Source organism: Mus musculus, chromosome 8 (genome assembly GCF_000001635.26).
Source record: "Mus musculus strain C57BL/6J chromosome 8, GRCm38.p6 C57BL/6J".
Classification (NCBI taxonomy): Eukaryota; Metazoa; Chordata; class Mammalia; order Rodentia; family Muridae; genus Mus; species Mus musculus.
The window spans coordinates 24,791,462-24,813,939 of record NC_000074.6 but is presented as its reverse complement, the minus strand read 5'-3'; the positions used below and the strand labels follow the sequence as shown (position 1 = coordinate 24,813,939).

Below are 22,478 nucleotides of genomic sequence, written 5' to 3'. Positions count from 1 at the left end.
CACCTCTTTTAAAAGCTATGTCTCAAGTTTGTGTCAAGTTAACAACGACCAACCAACACAGAACCCAGGATGAAGGAAAAGAGAACCTACAGACTCCACACACCAGTGCAGAAAGCTAATACTAATACAGCAGAGAATCTTGTTTGGTGACACACATCCACATCTTCACCTGACCTCTTTATTGTCTATAACAGACAGGCACGAGCAATCCCATAGCACAGTGATGTAGTTCTGGGATAACCTTGACAAAAATACAGGTAAGATAGGCTATCCAAGATGACTTCAGACTGAAGAAAACTCTGGCCAACCTTTGTCTTTAGAATTTTATAGATTTGGTTGAATCATTGTAGTTTTCCTATAACTGTCCGACCACCCAGGGGAATCATACAGTTTGAAAATGTCTCCTATGCAATCGAGCCCGTGGAAACCCTGTCAGGATTTGTGCACGTGATCTATGAGAACACAAACAAACATGCTGTGATTCCTGACCTGGGAAAGAATCAGTCATACAGTTGGTTTGACGAATCAGATTATCAATTCCGGAGTAACATGAAGGTCAGTGCTCACTCTTTCTACTTATTTAGTATAATTTTGTGAAATGAAAAAAAAATTTTTTTAAATACTCCTTACCATGGTTTTACTTTTTAAACATCCTTTTTTTTTTTTTTTTTTTTCTCCTCTGTATAGCCCTGGCTGTCCTAGAACTCACTCACAGAGCCTGCCTCTGTCTCCCAAGTGCTGATGTTAAAGGCTAGTGCTACCAGGCCTGGCCCGGCATGGTTTTACTTTGTAAAGGAAGGTCCTGTGTCATCTTCTAGTAGCTCGTGGATTGACAGTTGAAATTGGACACGAATTCTGTAAACACGTAGATGATAAATCCCAGAAGCAAGGTGCTTTGAACATAGAACTGAAAGTGAGGCAACAACTTTAGACAATTAAAATTCCAGGTCACTTCAGTAAAGTATTAACTCTTTCCTTGCCATTCAAAAATAGATATTTCCAATGGCTTACATAAGGTCAACTAGAGTAATGAGCTTTCCCTTAGCAAAGACCCATGAACTGGCAAGGTAGGACATCTGGCTCAGGTGAATACCATCAACTGTAAACTTCAGGAGTCCTCTGAAGTGCATGGTTAGCTAAAGCCAGCTTCCTCACACCTGTTAGCAAAAATATCCTCCTCCGTGGATAGTTTGAGATTATCAGAAGGTTTAAGAAAAACAAGGCTTTTGGGATAAACCTAGCATGTTATTTCAAATGTTATAAAGATTCCCAACTTACCACCCAGATAGAGACATCTAACTGAAAGTTATTGCTAACCATGGCACTTCTGCGCTGGGAGAGCCTCTAAAGGAGGTCTTTAAATTTTGTGCTTGGAAACAGACTTATAACAAGCAATAGCAGCTATCTTTTGCCTTGTTGATAAAGATAATTTTAATAGAAGGGAACATTTAGAAATGTTTCTCAGGACCTATGCCATTGTGTTTTTCAGAAATCTGGATTTACCGTGTTACGCCAACGATTCATTATGATGGATATCATCGTGGATAAAAAGCTGGTGTGTCCTGTTCTCTTTATGTTCTGTTGATTTTGACCATTTCCTAGATGAGAATAGTGTGTTGTAACTATATCTGCCTTTGTGCCCCTGTGTGACCCTCTCTCCACTTCTGTGTACTCCCTTATGGTACCAATGGCCACCCCTGTCTTTCCTTGACAGGTCAGTACTGTAGCCTGCAGAGTTCACAGCTGGGCAAGGCCACTGAAGACATTGGTCACATAGTTGTCTTCTGACGCTGCAGGAGACAAGCTAGCAGAGTATGAGCTACTGGGTTCCATTCCAGCTTGACTCCTCTGTGTCTTGTCTCCAGAGTATGTGTTTTCAGCAGTAGAGTTTTAGTTCTGATTTTTTTTGTTTAAGTTTTTCAAGACAGGGTTTCTCTGTGCAGCCCTGGCCATCCTGGAACTCACTCTGTAGACCAGGCTGGCCTTGAACTTAGAAATCTGCTTGCCTCTGCCTCTGCCTCCCAAGTACTGGGACTAAAGGCATGCGCCACCACTGCCTGGCAATTTCCAATTTCTCATGAGCAATCATTGTCTGTATTGTTTTGGGAACCTTTGGCCTCAGAGGTATCCAGCACATGGCACTTGGATTTCCCTTTAAGAACCCATTGCTACCAGAAGCAGCACTATCCACATTAGCAGGTTACCTCTGTTCACTCCCTTCTAACATGATGATGTTTATAAAATAGGAGCTTTCTATGTGTTCTTATTAGTTGGGTTGCCTCTCTCCTCCCCTACCAATCCTCTATCTGTTTATATCACTCTATTCCTAGTATATCTCCCTTCGTTGTCAATACCATATGTATTTGGCTCTCACTGCCCCCCCCCACAGCCCTGCCCCCAGGTCTTCTTTTGTGGATTCCTCCACTCATGGCTCCTCTCTTGTTTCTTGTCCTCTAACAACACAAATCCCAGCAACCGATGAGTATGAGTATCGGTGCCACTTATTTCGTATGGCTTCACTGCTACTAACCCTGGTGGCGTTTTGCCTGGCTTCTTCATTGTGCACAACCCTTGACACCGGTCCCTCTGTGGAGACAGCACAGCTGGGGCCACCATGGTACCATCTTGTTCCTGGTCTACAATGTATTAAATAATGTTAACTCACGGCACTCGATATTTTAAAGTCATTATTTACTTAGCATTATTGATTTTTTTTTCTTCTTCTGGATTTCAATCAGAGTGTGGTCTTAGTGCTTACTCAGAGCATCTGTATGCTTAAGGGTATGGACTTGTCTATCTAAAGTCATTTTTTTTTCAGTTTGATTACATGGGTTCTGACACTGAAGTTGTGCTACAGAAAGTCATTCAGATCATCGGTTTCGTTAACACTGTGAGTTTTCAAAAGCAAGTTTATTTTTTACTATATATGTGTGTGTGTGTGTATATATATATATATATGTGAATTAATGTGTGCTATATTTTGCTAAGCTCCTGAAGCCTCTTTGTAACCTGAAATAACCATGCTAAATATGTTTTTAGGTGTTTCAAGTGATGCTCAAAATTAGATACAAGTTCTCTTTTATCTTTTTAGATGCTCTCCAAGTTAAAACTGACTGTCTTAATAAATTCCATTGAAATCTGGTCGAAGGAAAACAGAATTCGTTTATCAAAGGCAGTTGATGACTTATTGGTTCAGTTCTCAATTTGGAAACATGAGTATAGATCACAACATGTTGCATACTTACTGGCGTAAGTACACAATTCTGCACCTACTAACGCTGAAGGAATAACTCACATGACGTAATATATTAATTTTGAAATTTTTGTCGTAAGAAAGTAGAAGTTAGAAGTCTATGAGAATGAATCCAACTGCTTTGGCTTATACATGTCTGTTACCTGTTATCAAATCTCTACAGTTCTGTTTCCTATCTAATTACTCACCTAGTTAATCATTTCATTTTTCTAATAAAGATGTACTGACTCTTAGTGATAAATGGATAGCAGGGCCTAAAAATTGGAGTTGTAGGATTTTCTAGCTAAATACTCAAAATTTGATACACCCACATGCACACATACAGAATAGATGGAACCAGACTGAAAAATCACCACTGCTGGGGCAAAGGCACTTTCAGTAGATGATTTGAGGTTATCCCCATATATTCCTAGGTAGTTATCGGCTTCGCAATGGATGCATTAAGATATTCTTCATAGCAAAGCCCTGGGGAGTGTATTTAAATAGGATAGCCCTGTAGCTGCATAGAGCTTAGGTTACAGTAAATGTTTGTTGATATTTGATCCTATGAAAATTTTTGACATTGCTAACACTGCTTTTCAATCTACTCATGATCGTTGTATAGATTTGAGGAGCACCCTGCTTCCACGGGGGCTCTATATCCAGGGAATCTGTGCAAACTGGAGTACAATGCTGCTGTTGCCCTGGTATGCAATTACTATCTTGTTCCCCCTCTCCCTTTCTTCATGTTTTGAAAAATTCCTAAGTATTTTAAAGAAGGAAAAACTCTTTTATTTATCTGCTGGTGTATGTATTTATTTACTCACTTTATTTATGTGTATTTATATATGTATTCTTCTCTCCCCCTTCCACTCCCCCCAGTTTCTCCCCCCACTCAGATTCACTCCCCAGGCTCCCACCTCTCCAAGCCCGAAATTCCCATCCCTTCTGCCCACCCAAAAAAAGAGCAGTTGATGTCTCCCAGGGATATCAACTGACCGCAGCATCACAAGTTACAGTAAGATGCGAGGCACAGACCCTTACATCAAGGCCTGTGTCAGCAAACCAAGTAAGGTGAAGGGGGCCCCAAGAGCAGGGTTCCTCAACAAAACACCAAGCCAATAACCACAGAACGTAGAAAGGGGACCCAGCGAGGACCCATGCAGGCTCTTTGACCACTGCTTGTGAGCCCCTCTGAGCCCTGTCGAGTTGATTCTGCGGGCCATGTTTTCCTGGTGTCTTCCATCCCTCTCTCTTCAGCAGGGTTCCCCAAGCTCTGTGGGGGAGGATTCAGATAGAGACCTCCAACCTGAGTTGCTTCTCCAGAGTCTGTTTTGGATCTTAACTTCCTGAGTTGTTCTGTGTATCTTCCTTGGGTAAATCTTTTGGGAGTGTAATTTCTCCCTTAGCAGAAGGATGGAAACTGCTTTCCTTCATTGTGTCCGAGCAGCTCCCTGAAGGAATCTCTTCTCTCTTTCTCAGATGTGGAAGAATGTAACACCCACCTTTTGTTTTTATCTCCTATCTGTCTTTTCCCCCTAATTCCTATCATAGACTGAGCTGACTTTCCTTTTTGTGGTTTGACTTAATGTCTTCATTTTGATCATTCTGATGTTGATGGGAGACTACAGGATCCATGAAGGCTTTGGAATGTCCACTATTTTCGACCCATGCTCTGTATCTTTATTTATTTATTTTTTGTTTGTCTGTCAGTACTTTTGGCCACTGCACTAGGTATGACCCCACACTGTGGTGTTTCCTTTACTTCCCCAGTGAATGGTCACACCGAGGAACGCAAACTACTGGTTATTCTCATACCGTAAATAAATGTCAGTTTGGCTCTCAGCACGTCTACTTTTTTGTCATGTATTAATCAAGTTTTTCATTGAGTTATGAGAGCTCCTTACACGATAGACATTAACACTTTAGCAGATACATACTTTTCCAACTTCTTTCCCATGGGCTGCCTTTTGATTTGTTCATTGTTTTATTTGCCGTTAGAAAAAAAAAAGGCCTCTTCTTCTTCTTCTTCTTCTTCTTCTTCTTCTTCTTCTTCTTCTTCTTCTTCTTCTTCTTCTTCTTCCTCCCCCTCCCCCCCTCCTCCCCCTCCCTCCCCCTCCCTCCTCCCCCTCCCTCCTTCTCCCTCCTCCCCCTCCCCCTCCCTCCTCTTCTTCTTCTTCTTCTTCTTCTTCTTCTTCTTCTTCTTCTTCCTCCCCCTCCCTCCTCCCCCTCCCTCCTTCTCCCTCCTCCCCCTCCCTCCTTCTTCCTCCCCCTCCCTCCTCCCCCTCCCTCCTTCTCCCTCCTCCCCTCCCTCCTTCTCCCTCCTCCCCCTCCCTCCCCCTCCCTCCTCCCCCTCTCCTCCTCCTCCTCCTCCTCCTTCTTCTTCTTCCTCCTCTTCCTCCTCCCCCCTCCCCCCCCCTCCTCCTCCTCCTCCTTCTTCTTTCCCTGAGCTTTTGGTATCTTAGTCAAGAAAAACTCACAAAGGCCAAAGTCAAAAACCTTCACACTGGTGAATCCAGGATGCTATTGTTAGGTCTGAATCCATTTTTCCACTAGCTTTTGTGAATGGTGAATATCTCCAGAAGACTCTGTCCTTTTCTCACTGTGATATTTTGCCATTCTCGAAATAAAAATAAAATCAGCAATCTTTGTGCATGGTTTTGTGGGGGCCTTTTACTAAGTTCTGTTGGTCTATATGCTTGATTTGAATAAATTCCATACAGCCTCAAACTATAGTTTGAATCAAATAAAGAAATAATGGTGGCAGCCATCTTGTTCTTCATACTCTAATAAGCTGTGGCTGGTGGGTCTTCTGTGATCATGTACAGATTTTAGAATTCTTTATGTGTCAAATATAACTGGGATTACAAAACTGCATGACTTTAGATAAAGCAGGTATCTTATCCATTTGCGCTCTTCTAACATCTTTGTGATTATTCATGTCATCTTCAGCTCTCTTCATCTGCATTTGGGGAGCCTCTGTCTGAGTGTTTGACGTTGGTTGTGGATCACGGGCAGCAGCCTGAGCAGCGTTCTTGTTTTCTCTGTTGTGTCATTATTGTAAACACTACTAAGTTGTATGTGTGAGTTTCGGTTGCTTCAAGATCACTGCATTTGTGTGCCCTAACACCCTTTAGCAAAATGTTTAGGTTCTCTGGATGCACGAGAATACCTTTTGCAGACAACAGACAGTGACTCTCTTTTCCTGTCTCCTCGCATGGCTGTTCTGTTTCTTTTCTTTTAACTGATTGCTCTTTCTTGGCTTCCATTGCTGTGTACTGAAGTGGGCAGCAAGAGCAGGAATCCCTTCCTTGTAACAAATCCTTGAGAGCCAGCTCTGTTTATGATCTCAACAGCATAGATATGGATACTTTGTTGATTAATATTTAATTTTATCACCCTTTGTTCTGTCCTCACCGATACAAGCTGGACATAAGAACTCATGATTAAATCTAAAACACTTAAACAAAAACAATACTTTAAACAAAGTTGTAATGCTCACTTGAAAAACACGTGAGACTGGTTCAATGTTTTCAAATTAGCAGAGAACACCCTCTGAAACTGTTATTGCTTTCAAAATCCAAGTTCAGGGACCTGGCAGCTGTCAACGCTGCAGAAAACATGTTTCCAACTTCATGCACAGAGGCTGCTCCAAATGTCTCCTTCCTCTCCTCCCTCCATAGCCACCATTTCCTTTGAATGGTCAAGGCAGAGAGAGAATCCAAGAAGGTAGTCTGCACGAGCTATTCATAAATAATTAAATCCAATCTATTGGATTGGATGAATTGGAGGAGGTCAAGGCTAGCCGCCTCTAACAGAGTGGCATCATAGGGAATGTCATAAGATGTCTGGGTTATTGGGACCCATTGAGAAATACAGATTGGATTACTGAATACAAAATTAAAGGCACTGGGTTGAAGGCAACCCAAAGAAGTCACAGAAATGCGATGCTTTTCATGGGTTAGCTTTGCCATGGTGGCCTGTGCTGTCATTTTATTCAAATAATTCTGAAGTAAAACTATATTGAATCACCTGTGTTCAACAAGCCCATCATCAAAACATTTATATAACGCTATGATAGTTATGCCCATGTGGGAGACTATCTTGAAAGTGTTAATAAATTATTTTTCACTGCAGCAAATGTTGCTTTGCTAACTCTCTCCCCTTCTGCTCCTGTTTAGTATCCAAAAGGTTTATCGTTAGAATCGTTTAGTGTCATTGTCCTGCAGCTGCTGAGCATTGGTATGGGCTTAACTTACGACACTGAGAACTGCCACTGTACAGGAGAAGTTTGCCTAATGACGCCCAAAGCAATGTAAGGATAGCCTTCTTTACTAAACACACACATATCCCTTTGCTTTTGGATAGCTACTTCTGTTCACTGAATTCAAGTAATTGATGTTGGTTATTTTTAACATTCTATACCCTTCCCAGTAACGAACATGTGGATGTTAAACGTTGCCTTTTTCTCTCAACATCTATTTTACTACTTACTATTGCAATGTTAGCACATCATTACAATACATATTATGAAATTTTGATTCAGTAATATATCGTACATTGATTAACTCTTGAGTAATGGGCATATCTATCGATGGCTTTACGTTTTATTTCTTCAGTGCTTTAACATTCAAAGCTACCCTCATTGCTTTCACGATAAACAACGTATTAATGTTAACTATAATCACCCTGCTGTACATGAAAGAAAAGCCTACTTCCCCATCAATCTGTGATAGTAACTCCTTATCTGACCTCTCCCTATTCTCTTCTCTTCTCCTTGTTTTCCCTGGCATCTAGCAACCACTATTCCACTGTCAACTTTCATAGGCACAGTGTTTTAAATGCTACTTTTGCATGAGGTGATGTGCTGTTTTTAATTCCTGTACCTGAATCCTAAGTTCTTTCACTTAACGTAGCATGCTCTGAGTCCGCCCATGTCAGAGCAAATGAGAGGGTTGTACACTTTTTATGGCTGAAGAGTTGCAAGCAGACATATCTTAGCTACTCATTTTGTGACGAACATTTGGGTTGATCCCACATCATGGTATTTGTGAGGACTGGTGCAGGAACCATTCGAGCCTGGGTTTCCCTTAGACATCTGATCTATCTCTCTTGTTCACATACACAACAAGTTTTCTGGATCTGTCCTGGATCCCTCCACCCTGCCCTGCCCCTCCCTCCCACTTTTGAGTCAGTATCTCACACAGTGTGCAAAATAACTATTCGGGTTGACATTTCTGTCACAATAGGTAGGCAGAGTTGTAATTGCTTTCTCTTACCACTTTCCTGTTTTCAATTTGATTCTAGGGAAGATGGAGCATAGCCCAGCTATCTTTTCCTCTAGTTCTAAAGTCATGGATCCCAAGGACACTGTCTTTGGAGGGCAGGTGGATAGAAAATGCCCGAGCCCTATGTGGTTCTCTTAGTCCTGGGAGTTGGCTTCTGGCAACTCAGATCTTGACTTTGCAGACTTGCCTCTCACTTTATTTTATGATACACACACACACACACACATACACACACATGCGCACCACTTGCCACAGAGTCTTGAAAATCTTCAGCAGCTTAACTTAATGTTCATGTTGTATGTTTATTCTGGTGTATATAACAAAAGTCTCAAGAGTATAAGATAGGATTGAATAGCTTTAAAAATATACAAATCATTAAGGCTGAAAATTTGAAGATCAATTATTTGGCCTCAGGAAGAGAATCATAAATAGCAGTTCCAGTGCTTAAAGATTCCAAACTTAAAGGAGAACATATGTACAAACGCATATGTTCAGTGTACACACACACACACACACACACACACGAGAGAGAGAGAGAGAGAGAGAGAGAGAGAGAGAGAGAGAGAGAGAGAGAGAGCAAGCGCTTAGCATCCACAGTGTCTTGAGGGGAATACCTGCACCAAGTTCTGCATAAGCACTGCATGTGGCAAAAGTTTTGTTTTTTTGTTTTTGAATTGTATCATTGGTTTTCATTTTTTCTCTGTAGAATTATAAAAGCATGAGAAAGCACCATAGCAATCTCATGGCTGTGTTTAAAAGTGTGCTTAGCATTGTCTGGAAAGGATGGTGCTCTCAAAATCCTTCCCCAAACCACTGTTACGGGAACTGCAATACAAAGCAGCAGCTTTGATCATGTACACATTGTTATGTTCTAGATATTCTGGGGGTGTGAAGGACTTCAGTACTTGTACCCTGGATGACTTTAAATACCTGTCAACAAGACAAGACCTTAGATGTCTCCAGGACTTGCCTTTGGAAAGAAAGCCAGCTCGCAGGCCAAGGAGAATCTGTGGCAATGGGATACTGGAGATGAACGAGCAATGTGACTGTGGCACTTTGAAGGTAGGTGGTTCTTTCTCCCCCACCCCATCCCCACCCCCACCCTCACCCTCACCCCACTTCAGTTTTTATGTGCAGTGCTAAGAAAAGCAGAAAGAGGGTTCCGGGTCTCTGCAGAAAGTAGTCTGCACAGGTAAGAGTGTGGACTACAAAAGCTAACAGCTTCTGGAACAGGCGAGAGACACAGAGCTTCTGAGGCAGCACCGTTTTCCGGCTCCAGACATCCGGCCAGCTTCCCAGCCAGAGGACAGGTGTCTGCCCGGCCTGGGAGGCCTTTGCCTCAGGATCCGCGGGAGCCATCTTGGTTCCAGGACTCCACAGAAAGTAGTCTGCACAGGTGAGAGAGTGGACTACTAAAACAACAGCTTCTGTGACAGGCCAAAGAAACACAGCTTCTGGGAAAGGTCCTGTTTTGGGCTTTCATCTTCGGCCAGGAGGAGGTCCAAATGCCAGATAACTGTGCACCTTCCCAGTAAGAGGAGAGCTTGCCTGAAGAGAGTGCTCTGACCACTGAAACTTAGAGGAGAGATCTAGTCTCCCAGGTCTGCTGATAGAGGGTAACAAAATCACCAGAGGAAGAATCTCTAAACAGAGACAACTATAACAACTAACTCCAGAGATTACCAGATGGCGAAAGGTAAATGTAAGAATCTTACTAACAGAAACCAAGACCACTCACCATCATCAGAACCCAGCACTCCCACTTCGCCCAGTCCAGGGCACCCCAACACACCCGAAAAGCTAGACCTGGATTTAAAAGCATACCTCATGATGATGGTAGAGAACATCAAGAAGGACTTAAATAACTCACTTAAAGAAGTACAGGATAACACTGCTAAACAGGTAGAAGACATTAAAGAGGAAGCACAAAAATTCCTTAAAGAATTGCAGGGAAACACAACCAAACAGGTGATAGAATTGAATAAAACCATCCAAGACCTAAAAAGGGAAGTTGACACAATAAAGAAAACCCAAAGTGAGGCAACGCTGGAGATAGAAACCCTAGGAAAGAAATCTGGAAACATAGATGTGAGCATCAGCGACAGAATACAAGAGATGGAAGAGAGAATCTCAGGTGCAGAAGATTCCATAGAAAACATCGGCACAGCAATCAAAGAAAATGGAAAATGCAAAAAGTTCCTAACTCAAAACATCCAGGAAATCCAGGACACAATGACAAGACCAAATCTACAGATAATAGAAGTGGATGAGAATGAAGATTTTCAACTCAAAGGACTGGCAAATATCTTCAACAAAATTATACAAGAAAACTTCCCAAACCTAAAAAAAGAGATGCCCAGGAACATACAAGAAGCCTACAGAACTCCAAATAGACTGGACCAGAAAAGAAATTCCTCCCGACACATAATAATCAGAACATCAAATGCACTAAATAAAGATAGAATACTAAAAGCAGTAAGGGAAAAAGGTCAAGTAACATATAAAGGCAAGCCTATCAGAATTACACCAGATTTTTCACCAGAGACTATGAAAGCCAGAAGAGCCTGGAGAGATGTTATACAGATACTAAGAGAACACAAATTCCAGCCCAGGCTACTATACCCAGCTAAACTCTCAATCACCATAGATGGAGAAACCAAAGTATTCCACGACAAAACTAAAACCCATTATCTCTCCACGAATCCAGCCCTTCAAAGGATAATAACAGAAAAAAACCAATACAAGGACGGGAACCATGCCCTAGAAAAAACAAGAAGATAATCCCTCAACAAAACTAAAAGAAGACAGCCACAGAACAGAATGCCAACTTTAACAACAAAAATAACAGGAAGCAACAATTACTTTTCCTTAATATCTCTTAATATCAATGGTCTCAACTCCCCAATAAAAAGACATAGACTAACAGACTGGCTACACAAACAGGACCCAACATTCTGCTGCTTACAGGAAACCCATCTCAGGGAAAAAGACAGACAATACCTCAGAGTGAAAGGCTGGAAAACAATTTTCCAAGCAAATGGTCTGAAAAAACAAGCTGGAGTAGCCATTTTAATATCGGATAAAATCGACTTCCAACCCAAAGTTATCAAAAATGACAAGGAGGGACACTTCATACTCATCAAAGGTAAAATCCTCCAAGAGGAACTCTCAATTCTGAATATCTACGCTCCAAATGCAAGGGCAGCCACATTCATTAAAGACACCTTAGTAAAGCTCAAAGCACACGTTGCACCTCACACAATAATAGTGGGAGACTTCAACACACCACTTTCATCAATGGACAGATCGTGGAAACAGAAACTAAACAGGGACACAGTGAAACTAACAGAAGTTATGAAACAAATGGACCTGACAGATATCTACAAAACATTTTATCCTAAAACAAAAGGATATACCTTCCTCTCAGCACCTCACGGGACCTTCTCCAAAATTGACCATATAATTGGTCACAAAACAGGCCTCAAAAGATACAAAAATATTGAAATTGTCCCATGTATCCTATCAGACCACCATGGCCTAAGACTGATCTTCAATAACAACATAAATAACGGAAAGCCAACATTCACGTGGAAACTGAACAACACTCTTCTCAATGATACCTTGATCAAGGAAGGAATAAAGAAAGAAATTAAAGACTTTTTAGAGTTTAATGAAAATGAAGCCACAACGTACCCAAACCTATGGGACACAATGAAAGCATTTCTAAGAGGGAAACTCATAGCTCTGAGTGCCTCCAAGAAGAAACGGGAGAGAGCACATACTAGCAGCTTGACAACACATCTAAAAGCTCTAGAAAAAAAGGAAGCAAATTCACCCAAGAGGAGTAGACGGCAGGAAATAATCAAACTCAGGGGTGAAATCAACCAAGTGGAAACAAGAAGAACTATTCAAAGAATTAACCAAACGAGGAGTTGGTTCTTTGAGAAAATCAACAAGATAGATAAACCCTTAGCTAGACTCACTAAAGGGCACAGGGACAAAATCCTAATTAACAAAATCAGAAATGAAAAGGGAGACATAACAACAGATCCTGAAGAAATCCAAAACACCATCAGATCCTTCTACAAAAGGCTATACTCAACAAAACTGGAAAACCTGGACGAAATGGACAAATTTCTGGACAGATACCAGGTACCAAAGTTGAATCAGGATCAAGTTGACCATCTAAACAGTCCCATATCACCTAAAGAAATAGAAGTAGTTATTAATAGTCTCCCAGCCAAAAAAAGCCCAGGACCAGACGGGTTTAGTGCAGAGTTCTATCAGACCTTCAAAGAAGATCTAATTCCAGTTCTGCACAAACTATTTCACAAAATAGAAGTAGAAGGTACTCTACCCAACTCATTTTATGAAGCCACTATTACTCTGATACCTAAACCACAGAAAGACCCAACAAAGATAGAGAACTTCAGACCAATTTCTCTTATGAATATCGATGCAAAAATCCTCAATAAAGTTCTCGCTAACCAAATCCAAGAACATATTAAAGCAATCATCCATCCTGACCAAGTAGGTTTTATTCCAGGGATGCAGGGATGGTTTAATATACGAAAATCCATCAATGTAATCCATTATATAAACAAACTCAAAGACAAAAACCACATGATCACCTCGTTAGATGCAGAAAGAGCATTTGACCAGATCCAACACCCATTCATGATAAAAGTTTTGGAAAGATCAGGAATTCAAGGCCCATACCTAAACATGATAAAAGCAATCTACAGCAAACCAGTAGCCAACATCAAAGTAAATGGAGAGAAGCTGGAAGCAATCCCACTAAAATCAGGGACTAGACAAGGCTGCCCACTTTCTCCCTACCTTTTCAACATAGTACTTGAAGTATTAGCCAGAGCAATTCGACAACAAAAGGAGATCAAGGGGATACAAATTGGAAAAGAGGAAGTCAAAATATCACTTTTTGCAGATGATATGATAGTATATATAAGTGACCCCAAAAATTCCACCAGAGAACTCCTAAACCTGATAAACAGCTTCGGTGAAGTAGCTGGATATAAAATAAACTCAAACAAGTCAATGGCCTTTCTTTATAGAAAGAATAAACAGGCTGAGAAAGAAATTAGGGAAACAACACCCTTCTCAATAGTCACAAATAATATAAAATATCTCGGCGTGACTCTAACTAAGGAAGTGAAAGATCTGTATGATAAAAACTTCAAGTCTCTGAAGAAAGAAATTAAAGAAGATCTCAGAAGATGGAAAGATCTCCCATGCTCATGGATTGGCAGGATCAACATTGTAAAAATGGATATCTTGCCAAAAACAATCTACAGATTCAATGCAATCCCCATCAAAATTCCAACTCAATTCTTCAACGAATTAGAAGGAGCAATTTGCAAATTCATCTGGAATAACAAAAAACCTAGGATAGTAAAAACTCTTCTCAAGGATAAAAGAACCTCTGGTGGAATCACCATGCCTGACCTAAAGCTTTACTACAGAGCAATTGTGATAAAAACTGCATGGTACTGGTATAGAGACAGACAAGTAGACCAATGGAATAGAATTGAAGACCCAGAAATGAACCCACGCACCTATGGTCACTTGATCTTCGACAAGGGAGCTAAAACCATCCAGTGGAAGAAAGACAGCATTTTCAACAATTGGTGCTGGCAGAACTGGATGTTATCGTGTAGAAGAATGCGCATCGATCCATACTTATCTCCTTGTACTAAGGTCAAATCTAAGTGGATCAAGGAACTTCACATAAAACCAGAGACACTGAAACTTATAGAGGAGAAAGAGGGGAAAAGCCTTGAAGATATGGGCACAGGGGAAAAATTCCTGAACAGAACAGTAATGGCTTGTACTGTAAGATCGAGAATTGACAAATGGGACCTAATGAAACTCCAAAGTTTCTGCAAGGCAAAAGACACCGTCAGTAAGACAAAAAGACCACCAACAGATTGGGAAAGGATCATTACCTATCCTAAATCAGATAGGGGACTAATATCTAACATATATAAAGAACTCAAGAAGGTGGACTTCAGAAAATCAAATAACCCCATTCAAAAATGGGGCTCAGAACTGAACAAAGAATTCTCACGTGAGGAATACCGAATGGCAGAGAAACACCTGAAAAAATGTTCAACATCCTTAATCATCAGGGAAATGCAAATCAAAACAACCCTGAGATTCCACCTCACACCAGGCAGAATGGCTAAGATCAAAAATTCAGGTGACAGCAGATATTGGCGTGGATGTGGAGAAAGAGGAACACTCCTCCATTGTTGGTGGGATTGCAGGCTCGTACAACCACTCTGGAAATCAGTCTGGCGGTTCCTCAGAAAATTGGGCATAGTACTACTGGAGGATCCAGCAATACCTCTCCTGGGCATATACCCAGAAGGTGGTCCAACCAGTAAGAAGGACACATGCTCCACTATGTTCATAGCAGCCTTATTTATAATAGCCAGAAGCTGGAAAGAACCCAGATGCCCCTCAACAGAGGAATGGATACAGAAAATGTGGTACATCTACACAATGGAGTACTACTCAGCTATTAAAAAGAATGAATTTATGAAATTCCTAGCCAAATGGATGGACCTGGAGGGCATCATCCTGAGTGAGGTAACACATTCACAAGGAAACTCACACAATATGTACTCACTGATAAGTGGATATTAGCCCCAAACCTAGGATACCCAAGATATAAGATACAATTACTAAACACATGAAACTCAAGAAGAATGAAGACTGAAGTGTGGACACTATGTCCCTCCTTAGAATTGGGAACAAAACACCCATGGAAGGAGTTACAGAGACAAAGTTTGGAGCTGAGATGAAAGGATGGACCATGTAGAGACTGCCATATCCAGGGATCCACCCCATAATCAGCATCCAAACGCTGACACCATTGCATACACTAGCAAGATTTTATTGAAAGGACCCAGATGTAGCTGTCTCTTGTGAGACTATGCCGGGGCCTAGCAAACACAGAAGTTGATGCTCACAGTCAGCTAATGGATGGATCACAGGGCTCCCAATGGAGGAGCTAGAGAAAGTAGCCAAGGAGCTAAAGGGATCTGCAACCCGGAGCTCTTGACTCTAGCTGCATATATATCAAAAGATGGCCTAGTCGGCCATCACTGGAAAGAGAGGCCCATTGGACTTGCAAACTTTATATGCCCCAGTACAGGGGAACGCCAGGGCCAAAAAGGGGGAGTGGGTGGGCAGGGGAGTGGGGGTGGGTGGGTATGGGGGACTTTTGGTACAGCATTGGAAATGTAAATGAGCTAAATACCTAATAAAAAATGGAAAAAAAAAGAATACTAAAAGCAGTAAGGGAAAATGGTCAAGTAACATATAAAGGCAAGCCTATCAGAATTACACCAGATTTTTCACCAGAGACTATGAAAGCCAGAAGATCCTGGACAGATGTTATACAGACACTAAGAGAACACAAATTCTAGCCCAGGCTACTATACCCAGCCAAACTCTCAATTACCATAGATGGAGAAACCAAAGTATTCCACAACAAAACCAAATTCACACATTATCTTTCCACAAATCCAGCCCTTCAAAGGATAATAACAGAAGAAAATCAATACAAAAGATGGAAACCATGCCCTAGAAAAAAGGAAGAAGAAGGTAATCCCTCAACAAACCTAAAAGACGATAGCCACAAGAAGAGAATGCCAACTTTAACAACAAAAATAATAGGAAGCAACAATTACTTTTCCTTAATATCTCTTAATATCAATGGGACTCAATGCCCCAATAAAAAGACATAGACTAACAAACTGGCTACACAAACAAGACCCAACATTTTGCTGTTTACAGGAAACTCATTAATAGAAAAAGATAGACACTACCTCAGAATGATAGTCTGGGAAACAATTTTCCAAGCAAATGGTATGAAGAAACAAGCTGGAGTAGCCATTCTAATATCTAATAAAATCGACTTCCAACCCAAAGTCATCAAAAAAGACAAGGCGGGCACTTCATACTCATCAAAGGGAAAATCTTCCAAGAGGAACTATAAATTCTGAATATCTATGCTCCAAATGCAAGGGCAGCCACATTCATTAAAGAAACTTTAGTAAAGCTCAAAGCATACATTGCACCTCACACAATAATAATGGGAGACTTCAACACACCACTTTCACCAATGGACAGATCATGAAAAAAAAAAAAAAACTAAACAGGGACACAGTGAAACTAACAGAAGTTATGAACCAAATGGACTTAACAGATATCTACAGAACATTTTATCCTAAAACAAAAGGTTATACCTTCTTCTCAGCACCTCATGGTACCTTCTCCAAAATCGAACACATAACTGGTCACAAAACAAGCCTCAACAGATACAAAAATATTGAAATTGTCCCATGCATCCTATCAGATCAGCATGGACTAAGGCTGATCTTCAATAACAACATAAATAATGGAAAGCCAACATTCAGGTGGAAATTGAGTAACGCTCTTCTCAATGATACTTTGGTCAAGGAAGGAATAAAGAAAGAAATTAAAGATGATTTAGAGTTTAATGAAAATGAAGCCACAACATACCCAAACCTATGGGACACAATGAAAGCATTTCTAAGAGGAAAACTCATAGCTCTGAGTGCCTCCAACAAAAAACTAGAGAGAGCACACATTAGCAGCTTGACAACACACCTAAAAGCTCTAGAAAGAAAGGAAGCAAATTCACCCAAGAGGAGTAGATGGCAGGAAATAACCAAACTCATGGGCAAAAATCAACCAAGTGGAAACAAGAAGAACTATTCAAAGAATCAACCAATCAAGGAGCTGGTTCTTTGAGAAAATCAATAAGATAGATAAACCCTTAGCCAGACTCACTCTAGGGCACAGGGACAAAATCCTAATTAACAAAATCAGAAATGAAAAGGGAGATATAACAACAGATCCTGAAGAAATCCAAAACACCATCAGATCCTTCTACAAAAGACTATACTCAACAAAACTGGAAAACCTGGATGAAATGGACAAGTTTCTAGACAGATACCATGTGCCAAAGTTAAATCAAGATCAGGTTAATGATCTAAACAGTCCTATTTCCCCTAAAGAAATAGAAGCAGTCATTAATAGTCTCCCAACCAAAAAAAGCCCAGGACCAGATTGGTTTAGTGCAGAGTTCTATCAGACCTTCAAAGAAGATCTAATCCCAGTTCTGCACAAACTATTCCACAAAATAGAAACAGAAGGTACTTTACCCAACTCATTCTATGAAGCCACAATTACTCTGATACCTAAACCACAGAAAGACCCAACAAAGATAGAGAACTTCAGACCAATTTCCCTTATGAATATCGATGCAAAAATCCTTAATAAAGTTCTCGCTAACCTAATCCAAGAACACATCAAAACAATCATCCATCAGGACCAAGTAGGTTTCATCCCAGGGATGCAGGGATGGTTCAATATACAAACAAACTCAAAAAGAAAACCACATGATCATATCCTTAGATGCTGAGAGAGCATTGGACAAGATCCAACACCCATTCGTGATAAAAGTCTTGGAAAGATCAGGAATTCAAGGCCTATACCTAAACATGATAATAGCAATCTACAGCAAACCAGTAGCCAACATCAAAGTAAATGGTGAGAAGCTGGAAGCAATCCCACTAAAATCAGGGACTAGACAAGGCTGCCCACTTTCTCCCTACCTATTCAACATTGCACTTGAAGTTCTAGCCAGAGCAATTAGACAACAAAAGGAGATCAAGGGGATACAAATTGGAAAGAAAGAAGTCAAAATATCACTTTTTGCAGATGACATGATAGTATATATAAGTGACCCTAAAAAGTCCACCAGAGAACTCCTAAGCCTGATAAACAGCTTCAATGAAGTAGCTGGATATAAAATTAACTCAAACAAGTCAATGGCCTTTCTATACACAAAGATAAACAGGCTGAGAAAGAAATTAGGGAAACAACACCCTTCTCAATAGTCACAAATAATATAAAATACCTTGGCGTGACTCTAACTAAGGAAGTGAAAGATCTGTATGATAAGAACTTCAAGTCTCTGAAGAAAGAAATTAAAGAAGATCTCAGAAGATGGAAAGATCTCCCATGCTCATGGATTGGCAGGATCGATATAGTAAAAATGGCTATCTTGCCAAAAGCAATCTACAGATTCAATGCAATCCCCATCAAAATTCCAACTCAATTCTTCAATGAATTAGATCAATCTGCAAATTCATCTGGAATAACAAAAAACCTAGGATAGTAAAAACTCTTCTCAAGGATAAAAGAACCTCTGGTGGAATCACCATGCCTGACCTAAAGCTTTACTGCAGAGCAATTGTGATAAAAACTGCATGGTACTGGTATAGTGACAAACAAGTAGACCAATGTAACAGAATTGAAGACCCAGAGATGAACCCACACACCTATGGTCATTTGATCTTTGACAAGGGAGCTAAAACCATCCAGTGGAAAAATGACAGCATTTTCAACAAATGGTGCTGGCACAACTGGCGGTTATCATGTAGAAGAATGCAAATTGATCCATAAAACCAGAGACACTGAAACTTATAGGGGAGAAAGTAGGGAAAAGGCTCAAAGATACGGGTACAGGGGAAAAATTCCTGAATAGAACAGCAATGGCTTGTGCTGTAAGATCGAGAATCGATAAATGGGATCTCATAAAATTGCAAAGCTTCTGCAAGGCAAAAGACACCATCAATAAGACAAAAAGACCACCAACAGATTGGGAAAGTATCTTTACCTATCCTAAATCAGATAGGGGACTAATATCCAATATATATAAAGAACTCAAGAAGGTGGACTCCAGAAAAATCAAATAACCCCATTAAAAATGGGGCTCAGAAATGAACAAAGAATTCTCACCTGAGGAATACCAAATGGCAGAGAAGCATGTGAAAAAATGTTCAACATCCTTAATCATCAGGGAAATGCAAATCAAAACAACCCTGAGATTCCACCTCACACCAGTCAGAATGGCTAAGATCAAAAATTCAGGTGACAGCAGATGCTGGTGAGGATGTGGAGAAAGAGGAACACTCCTCCATTGTTGGTGGGATTGCAGGCTTGTACAACCACTCTGGAAATCAGTCTGGCGGTTTCTCAGAAAATTGGACATAGTACTACCGGAGGATCCAGCAATACCTCTCCTGGGCATATACCCAGAAGGTGGTCCAACCAGTAAGAAGGACACATGCTCCACTATGTTCATAGCAGCCTTATTTATAATAGCCAGAAGCTGGAAAGAACCCAGATGCCCCTCAACAGAGGAATGGATACAGAAAATGTGGTACATTTACACAATGGAGTACTACTCAGCTATTAAAAAATGAATTTATGAAATTCCTAGGCAAATGGATGGACCTGGAGGGTATCATCCTGAGTAAGGTAACTCAATCACAAAGGAACTCACACAATATGTACTCACTGATAAGTGGATATTAGCCCCAAACCTAGGATACCCAAGATATAAGATACAATTTTCTAAACGCATGAAACTCAAGAAGAACGAAGACCAAAGTTTGGACACTTTGCCCCTTCTTAGAATGGAAAACAATACACCCATGGAAGGAGTTACAGACACAAAGCTTGGAGCTGTGTCAAAAGGATGGACCATCTAGAGATTGCCATATCCAGGGTTCCATCCCACAATCAGCTTCCAAACGCTGACACCATTGCATACACTAGCAAGATTTTGCTGAAAGGGCCCTGATATAGCTGTCTCTTGTGAGACTATGCCGGGGCCTAGCAAACACAGAAGTGGATGCTCACAGTTAGCTCTTGGATGGATCACAGGGCCCCCAATGGAGGAGCTAGAGAAAGTACCCAAGGAGCTAAAGGGAACTGCAACCTTATAGGTGGAACAACAATATGAACTAACCAGTACCCCGGAGCTCTTGTCTCTAGCTGCATATGTATCAAAATATGGCCTAGTCGGCCATCACTGGAAAGAGAGGCCCATTGGACTTGCAAACTTTATATGCCCCAGTACAGGGGAACGGCAGGGCCAAAAAGGGAGAGTGGGTGGGTAGGGGATTGGGGGGGTGGGTATGAGGGACTTTTGGGATAGCATTGGAAATGTAAATGAGGAAAATACATAATAAAAATTTTTTAAAAATGGAAAAAAAAAGAAAAGCAGAAAGAACTTAATCTTCTAGTAAAGTAGATTTGAGGTCGACCTAACCCCCCTTCCCCACCCAACCCCCACCCCTTTCCTATCCTTTATGAGCTCATGTTTCGTTTGAGAGTTAGCACACTGGTTCTTTTAATGAGAGCTGCCTGTAAGCCCTACCATTTGATGGTGTTTTATTGCCCAGGTCTGCTGAGAAACTGCTATAAAACTGTGTTAACTGTCCACACGATCTGCCCTTCACAACAAACACTGACAAGCCCCCCCCCCCACACACACCACAGACACCACACACACCTTCCTACCTAGAGGTAGTAGAATATATATTCTTATCTTGTATATGTGAACCAACTATATTACTAAACCATAATAGCTGTTTCCCAATACGAATCTTGGAAAATTTACAAATATATGAAAAGTAAGCAAATGCCCTGAGTTGATGATGAAATAAATAAGAAGATATTTTAAGGTGAATGAGAGCAGAGATTGAAACCCCTCAAGCCCTCTCAGATGCAGCAAGAGCAGTTCCAAGGGGGATGGTTATTGATATTCAATAATCATTCTCATTCACCACAGTAGAAGAAATAATATATTGTACAGCCCCAACACATAACTTGAAAATACTAGACAGGAGAAAAAAACCCATTTATGAATCCTTTGGGGGCAGCACCGCAAATAGGTGTTTCTGTGATGGTGGCAATGTCTATCCATCTACATGTGACCTGAATGACTGGCCACCTAGAGATGCAGAACGGGACAACAATATTATTAACTCCCCGTGCCTCAGGTGAATTTGAAACATTCCAAGTGGCTATGATTACTCTCCTGGTAGGGCAACTACAGGGTTTTCAGTTTACATCCTTCCAGAGGAACCAAAATAGAGGAACAAGCATTCCCATGCAGCTGGCTCCCGGCCTGAGCAGAGCCAAACCTGTTCAGTTTTGGGATTTACACATAAATAGTACCAACAGATGAAGCTTAATATAAAAAGCCAAAATGTAGATATGTTTAAAGAGAGTGGTTGTTACTAAGAGATCAAGAAACGACTTTCCTGGGTGGTTTCATGTTAGTCCTTGCTGAGCTGCACTGAATAGACTGTTGAATGAGGTATTTCCATGCCCTACCTGGAGAATGGGCTATTGAAACTATAATATAAATGGAGGGAGAAGAAAAAAAAATTACATGGTTTGTAAGATCATGTGTGCTCCAGCTTTGTTTGATGTGGCACAGTCACACGTGGCTAAGTAAGACTTTGCCTTTCTTTGCAGAACTGTACACATAGAAAATGCTGTGACCCTATGTCATGTCGATTGAAAAACAAGGCCACGTGTGGTTCTGGGGAGTGCTGTAGTCAAGATTGCACGGTAAGAAGAAATCTGCATTTGAAAACAACCCAGAGATTATTTCCTTGAGGTAAAACGCATAGTTGAGAGAGATACCAAGCAACAGCTCCTAGCTGGTACTTCTGATACTCCCGTGAGGTCGTCTCCCTTCCACCCTTGGCCCATTTGGTGACCTGCCACTCCCATGTGTATATTTGTCTCATGTTACTTCTCTCCTAACTTGGCTTTCTTTTTTTTTTTTTTTTATTACGTATTTTCCTCAACTACATTTCCAATGCTATCCCAAAAGTCCCCCATACCCTACCCACCCATTCCCATTTTTTTGGCCCTGGCATTCCCCTGTACTGGGGCATATAAAGTTTGCCTGTCCAGTGGGCCTCTCTTTCCAGTGATGGCTGACTAGGCCATCTTTTGATACATATGTAGCTAGAGTCAAGAGCTCCGGGGTACTGGTTAGTTCATATTGTTGTTCCACCTATAGGGTTGCAGATCCC

The 22,478-nt window shown here is 40.9% G+C and overlaps 1 protein-coding gene across 6 annotated transcripts in view; it reads left to right on the top strand.

Moving 5' to 3' along the window:
• Positions 1 to 22,478, top strand: part of Adam5 (a disintegrin and metallopeptidase domain 5) — a 97,277-nt gene that overhangs the window by 10,430 nt on the left and 64,369 nt on the right. For all 6 annotated transcript variants that reach the window (NM_001272059.1, NM_001272058.1, XM_011242115.1 and 3 more), the window contains exons 6-13: positions 378 to 555; positions 1,490 to 1,555; positions 2,819 to 2,890; positions 3,092 to 3,249; positions 3,858 to 3,939; positions 7,414 to 7,547; positions 9,396 to 9,582; positions 21,910 to 22,005. In NM_001272059.1, coding sequence (NP_001258988.1) covers positions 378 to 555; positions 1,490 to 1,555; positions 2,819 to 2,890; positions 3,092 to 3,249; positions 3,858 to 3,939; positions 7,414 to 7,547; positions 9,396 to 9,582; positions 21,910 to 22,005 — 973 coding nt within the window. The remainder of the gene's footprint in view (positions 1 to 377; positions 556 to 1,489; positions 1,556 to 2,818; positions 2,891 to 3,091; positions 3,250 to 3,857; positions 3,940 to 7,413; positions 7,548 to 9,395; positions 9,583 to 21,909; positions 22,006 to 22,478) is intronic.